This window comes from Thalia democratica, chromosome 3 (assembly GCF_965202585.1).
Source record: "Thalia democratica chromosome 3, ktThaDemo2.hap1.1, whole genome shotgun sequence".
Classification (NCBI taxonomy): Eukaryota; Metazoa; Chordata; class Thaliacea; order Salpida; family Salpidae; genus Thalia; species Thalia democratica.
This window is the reverse complement of record NC_139167.1, coordinates 50,743,217-50,750,299: the sequence shown is the minus strand read 5'-3', so window position 1 is coordinate 50,750,299 and position 7,083 is coordinate 50,743,217. Positions and strand designations below refer to the sequence as shown.

General features: G+C 26.4%; 1 protein-coding gene across 1 annotated transcript; it reads right to left on the bottom strand.

Annotated features, from left to right (window-relative positions):
• Positions 1-5,497: 5,497 nt before the first annotated feature.
• On the bottom strand, positions 5,498-6,752 carry LOC145832366 (uncharacterized). Its single transcript, XM_082939685.1, has 4 exons — positions 6,659-6,752; positions 6,195-6,290; positions 6,055-6,135; positions 5,498-5,808 (listed from the first exon to the last, which is right to left on the bottom strand). Exons 1-4 carry the CDS (start codon positions 6,750-6,752, stop codon positions 5,498-5,500), a joined length of 582 nt encoding a protein of 193 aa, XP_082795811.1.
• Positions 6,753-7,083: the final 331 nt, after the last annotated feature.

Here is a 7,083-nt window from a genome sequence, read left to right as displayed (position 1 = left end):
AATATGCAGCGGAGTGAGTTCTTGACAAGGGAAGTGATTTGGTAGTAATTTCTCCACGAGAGTTAAATGCAATTTTACCTTCAAGAACGAAGTACAGTACCAAAGCAGCACACCATCTATCCAAGCCTTTTCCGGTAGTTATATTTCTATGCATACGAAAAAACTCAGGGGGGTAACAGATTTCCGTGCCCGATATTACATTTAATATTTCTCTCTGATAAAAAATATTGAGAAGTAAACATAGTGTTATTTAACTTTTTTAAATAAAAATCAGATAATTTTGTACCAACTTAATTTTGTTTCTATTGCAAAGGTTTCAACTACTTATTCCATTAACTCTGAATAAAAACAACTAACAAATTTTAATTATACTTTACTATTATACATACTAATGCTCAAAAGTAAATTTGTATAGTAATACTGTACTTTTACTAGTTTGATTTAGAATAAAAAGGTAGTGTGCTCATTTTAGGACTTGTTAATTTTTATTAAGAGAACAAATTATTATATGCTAATACTTTTAACTTACCGGAAAAAAAGTTGCACAGCCAAAATCAAACAACTTGATTTCATTGGTGACTGGTTTGAAAAGTATATTTTCAGCTTTTATGTCCTTGTGTGCTATTGAATAGTTATGGAGCATTTGCACAATATTCCATAGCTGTTTGTAATTAGAAAGTAAATTATATACAACTATAGCTTCTTTTAATTTTTTTATGTATTCACGATCAACTATTATTTTATCTTAACTTAAACAGTTAAACTATTTAACGTTATATCAAGTTTCACATTAAAATAATTGTTTTTCTCTTCAAGTTTGTCTTTTACTTAAGCAAAACAAAAACGTTTATAATGAATAGTTCAACGGATTTAAACAATGCAAGAAAGAAGTAAGTTAATATGATATGTAAAATTTTTTGTAAGATGTATCAGTTTTATTACAAAACTGAGTGTGACCTTATACTCCAATAAAATTTACACCTAAACCTTTTTATATTTAGTATTATACGATTTTTTTTTATCTTAGACTTTTAATACGTATAATTTAGTTGAATATTTAGCAAACTTTTTCATCATGTGATCGAACTTAAAAAAAAATTTAACCAAAGCTAAACTTTCAAAAACATGATTTACATTAATAAAAATTGTTTTTGCTACTTCTTCTGATAATGGTCCATTTTTTCTTATATAATTTGCGAGTTCTTCAAATTCTTTTGGTTTTTCCATTACTATAACACAACACTTAGAAAAAATAAACCAATCGTGTATTTGTATAACGCCTAAAAGTAAGTATTACTTATAAGTGTATTTTCCAGACATAATTCAATTAGTTATAATACTATGAAATTTCATAAACTTGTTTCTAGCTTCATTTAAATATTTTTCAGGTACTAGTGTTCAAAAACTTTTAACAGGTTGCAATTGTAGATACTGTTTTACTTAACATCAAAACGTGTGTATTTTAACTTAAAACTATGTAATTTTGTTAAAAAAGTTTATAAGACGCAAATCACGAAAATCTATTTAAGTTAAGTAAACATTATTTAATTAGTAACCTTATCTATATACAAAACAGTAATTGTAATAAGTTTTACTAAATTATTTAGTAACTAATTTAAGCTATAAGATAGAAAAATTTTCCTAGTTTTTAATTTAATTAAATAGCTATTATAGACTAAGTAAAAGCTAACACATACCAGAATAGTACAAGTAACTATTCCTATCACATTCACAAGCACGTAAATGCATAGCTAATTCATATGGAAGTTGTTTGCGCTGGTACAAGGTAGTTAACTCGTTTTTATCATGGCTTATAACTTTGATCGCAATTTCTGATGAAGTGTTTAAAACAATACCTGATGACAACGCATTATTTTAATAATATTAACAATTATTACGTATCTTTTTAATTTTTACTTTGTGTACAATATCAAGTTTAATTCTAAAGGAAATTCAAAGAAAGTTTTACAGAATAAGTATATCACAACCATTTTTAGAAGTATTTTCTAAAATGCATATGTATGATATAAATAAGAACAAATTTTATAAGTATATAAAGCCTTAAAATCATACAAATCAGGATGTTCAAAATTTTAGTGACCTTTGTCTGGATTTAGCTTTTCTTACAACGAGCAAAAAAAAATTTAAAAACTAAGATTTTTAAACTTGTTTAAATTTATTTCTTAATACTACCTCTTCTTACCCGAATATACAGATCCTTGCCCTCCTTCACCAATCTTTTTGTTTATCTGGTAATGTTGGTGAAAGTTTGTTCTTTCACCCATTGAATCTCGGCTTTGTTTTGAATGGAACCACCTTGTAGAACTGCTGGAGTCGAAAGTTCCGAAGCGAATTTTGTACATCAACCAGTTGTGCAGTTTGAACATTGTTTTGAGCTGGCATTGTGTGGTGCTGCTGATCCATCAGTTCCTGGTACATTCCAATCAAACGTGGGCGCGTGTTCTTGTTCTGCATTAATGTATTAAACATGTGTTGCTCGTCTATTGGCTGATTCATTTGATGCTCAACATTCATTTGTTGGTTTTGATACTTTCGCCATTTTTTATTTCTTCGTCGTTTTTTGTTTCTTCGCTGGTTAGTGGTATCTGGCAACGGGGAGGCTGGTGTGTTGCGTTCATTTTGTAAACCATGACCACGTTGTAAGTTTCTACTCATGTTTTGGTTATTTTCACGGTTGTGATTCATGCTTTAGTATCTAAAATTGAAAATAAATAAAGTTATCATAAAGAATTACAAAACAATCCTTATTCATACATTGACAGCTTTATTGTACTAAAATTACAAAAGTTTTACAACTAGTCAAGATAGCAGCTCACTGTTCTGATAAATCAAATGAAATATCTTTGAATAGAACAGGAAAACTTAAATTGTTTAGTAATTAGAAGAGTATTATACCAACTATATAGAAATAAAATTATTTTAGATTGGATGTTTTTGAGCATGTGTGATTTTTACCTTAGTTAGAATGATTGTGCTTAAAAAAAAACTTAAGAGAGCTAATAAAAAGTTTTAAAAACTAATGCAACCCAATAAAAGTTAATAGTAAAATCACGTTTGACTTAGTGCTGAAATTTTTGCTTATGGTAGTATGACTTAGTTACATTTGAAAAATTGTTTAAAGAATTAAGGTAACTATAACTTATTACATGTTTAACTTCAAATAAAAAACATTAACTTAAATCTGCTTGTCTTTATCCAGAAACTGTCTTTATTCAGTGTTCTTTTAAAATTCCAAATTTATGACAATTTTATATTAATCAATTACTTCATTAAAAAGTATTTACTGGAAATTACTCGTAAATTTAAGCATTAAAAGATTATTAAATGCTTAATTGATTGTTTAGCTGTTGATTAGTGTTTCAACTTGAAATAAAAAATTTCAATATAACTTTGTAAAGCTTTAAAAGCTGTTTTCAGATATTTAGCAATCGTATAAGACTTTAAAGTAAATTGATAAATATTTTTGTTGAATCTTACTTTTATATAGATTTTAATAATGGTAAAACATAAAAACAGTTTCAAACAGAAGAGTCCTCGATAAGGTAAGCATTTTAAACCCAAACAAAATGAACCCAAACCTAACAGTCTTAAAATAAACTTTCCCCTTTTAACCTTAACTATATCTACAAAAATGATTATGCAAAATTAAGCGCTAAATAGTTTTTTATAATTCTTACAAACTTTATTTTATGTGTTTTTATAAATTATATAAAAAACCCATTTTTGTTCATTTAAAAAAAAAACAAGTTTAATTAATAAAGATTTTTATTTGTAAAAATCTTGATTAATTAATCTTGTATATATGTCTCCTTATTTTCAAATAAGTTGAGAACTGTTTTTGTTCAATTTAGAACCTCAAATGTAAACTTTTTTAAAATACTATAGAAAAAAAAGGTTTAAGTTTCACTAATTTATTATCGTTCGCGTTTAAAAATACAAAAATCAATTAAAAAGCTTAAACTCATACTTAACTTAGTAATAATTTTCAAAACTTTTTTGGCATATTTTATAACTTTATATTTTTCTGATACACTATCAAAATCCACCCGCGTTCAAAATTTACCTGTTTTTTTTTTCTTTTATTAATTTATTTGATATGTTTTTGTTTATTTTTCACTATATATTGTTACCCCTAACCCTTACCCTCGATCGGTAAACGGTTCTCAAATTTGACTGGGTGGATTTTGATCGGGTGGATTTTGATCGCGGGTAAACTTTAAACGTGTCCCGTTTTGTCTACACCAAAACAACGAGGTGAGTCTTCATGGTTAGTTACTAGAGACTCTTTAGGGTATGATTTTTGTTGATTAATATTAAAATAAGATGGGTATGCTTATAAAGAGAGCAACTAAGAAAACGAGCCAGTTTAAATAAAATAATATAACTTAAGTTCTGTTTAAACAAAGCTTTTAATTATAAACTATACTTTTATACTGTAATAATTAGTAGATATACGAATGTATATGTACTTGAAAATAGAATTCTTAGCATTTGTACTGAAATTTTTGTAAGTTCATAACATTTTTTAATCTTTATTTGGTAATTTTTCTTAAAACTTTTAATTTGTATTGAGAAAGTTTTTGATTATTTATAATAAATTTTGTGCAAACAACGTTTATTTTACAGCTAACGATTAAAATGTCGAAATAATTAATAAAATACTATATACCTTAATAATTTATGATTTTAGCAGTTTATGCTATAGATATGTAGTGCATAAAGATTTATTGTAACACTAGGATACCTGCCTGATTAAAAAAAGATATAAAAAATATTTCTTTTGAAAATATAAGAATAACTCTTTTACTAGCCTAATTAAAAGTAATTTATAGGTTTTTTTTAGGATAAAGTTGGTTAAAAAACCCATAGAAATTTTTTTTTTTAATTCCGTCAAACCATTTATTTTAAATGTTCCTAGTATTTAAGTATCGTAGATAAAAATTAGTTTAGTTCTTTTGATTATAAAATTTTTCAGTTTTTAATAAAATCGAAAAAAAAAAATTTCAAAAGTAAAAACTTTATTGAAAATTATTGCAATGGTTTTGAGATAATTTTAAATTCGATAAAAAGAAAAATAAAAAAAAAAGAGTTATAGTATTATGAAAAACATAATGTGTATTTCTAATCTTTTAATAAAGTTACTGATAGAGTAGTTACCAACATGTATATTCATTTAAAGATAATTTTTTTTAATGATTGAGCTGATTTGTTTTTTTGGTAAAAATAATTATATAAACAGTGTTTAGAAAACTAATTTATTTTAAGTCAACTAAGTACTTATTTAGTCTCAAAAAGTATTTAAACTTTCAATATTTATTGATGTACGTGATAATTAAAGGTAGTATAAAACTTTTTTTAGTTATTAGCCAAATTGTTAGCAAAAAAAAATACAGCAACCTAAAAGAAAATGTTTCAATTTCTAAAAACTTTAATATGATTTTTAGTTGAACATAATATATACATCAATATCTAATCTTCATAACACTACATTCCGGTTTATCCTTTTACTTTCTTGCAACATTTGAGAAAGCGATTGAAAACCTTCGACTAAACCTTCACCAGTGACAGCACTGCAGCCCTGCACATGCCAGTTATTGAGCTTCAAACTTCTCACATTCAACTTGTCAATGATTGTAGCGACGTTAGAAGCTTGAGGCAGGTCTTGCTTGTTGGCAAAGACAAGCAGAGGTACATTTCTCATGAAGTCGTTTGAAACAATATTTTGGAGTTCTTGGCAGGCTTCAGTCATTCGTGAGTGGTCCGTGCTATCCACTATGTAAATTAGTCCTGCAATTTTCATTTTGTAAACTTATATAAAAAATAAACCAAAAAATATTACTTATACTTTTGAATAATTTTTTAAACTCCATAATGAAAAACTATTTATCATTTCACTTTAATGATTATTTTACACCTAGCTTAAATTTAAAAAAATATTTAAACAATGTATACACATAAAAGTATAACTTTATGTAAAAAACTAGAGTAATTTAAAAATATTTAAGGTATAAAATAATCAAAATAAGGTCTAACCTTCTGCAGTTTGATAGTGATGATGCCACAGAGTCCTGATGCGGTCTTGACCACTGACATCCCATATAGTGAGTGACAAACCTTAAAAGTCATAAAAAGTCTAAATAAGTAAACACTTCATAGTCAAATTAGTAGCAAACCTTTACACGGGCTGACTGTTTCCACGTTGGAACCGATTGTTGGAATTGTACACACTTGCTCGCCCAATTTTAGATTGTACAATGTCGTTGTTTTTCCTAAATTAAGTGTAATCTTTTGTGAACACTTTTGTAAAAATCTTATAACATTAAAACTGCTTGTGTTAAATTGAAACTAAACAGCGTTTGCTTTTTTTCGGCTTGAGATATAGTTTATTAAAGTATTTTGTTAGGCTAAAAATTGTGAAAGCTGATGCGTATTTTTTTCGTAATAAAATAAAAAAACACTAATAATTCATCAAAAACACCAGAAAACACATGCTTAATTGTTGTTTTTACTTTTTTAACTGAAGGTCAAATAAACTTTTATATTTAGTAAATATATTATATTAATTTAATTGTTAAGCTATTTATTTAGTGCATAATATCTAAGAATGTTTAGTTATTCAAATAATATTTAATAAAACCTGCAGCGTCCAATCCAAGCATGAGAATATTTGATGGGTTTTCTGACGTAAAACTTTCCCAAATTTCATTTATTCTTGATAAAAAAATTCCCATATTCTTAATAATTTTTACTTTATAGTTAGCAAACAATGCATAAATTTGATTTTCGTTTAAAACTTTTTCTCATATAGTACACTTCATTCCATTGTCTTCTGGCGTAAACATTGACAAGTTGCAAAAATTTCGTTAGATTTGTACACGTGTCATGAACAACGTTTTTTAAACAAACAACTTAAAGAAAAGAACGACTTTTCACGTGGCTGTGACGTAATTTTGCAATGTAATACATAAAAGTTTAAAACCAGAGTCTTTCCGAATATAGTTTAAATTTCGCAAAAAAAGGAACTGACCTGGAGGTTTTTAAAGAACTATAATAACTATTTTT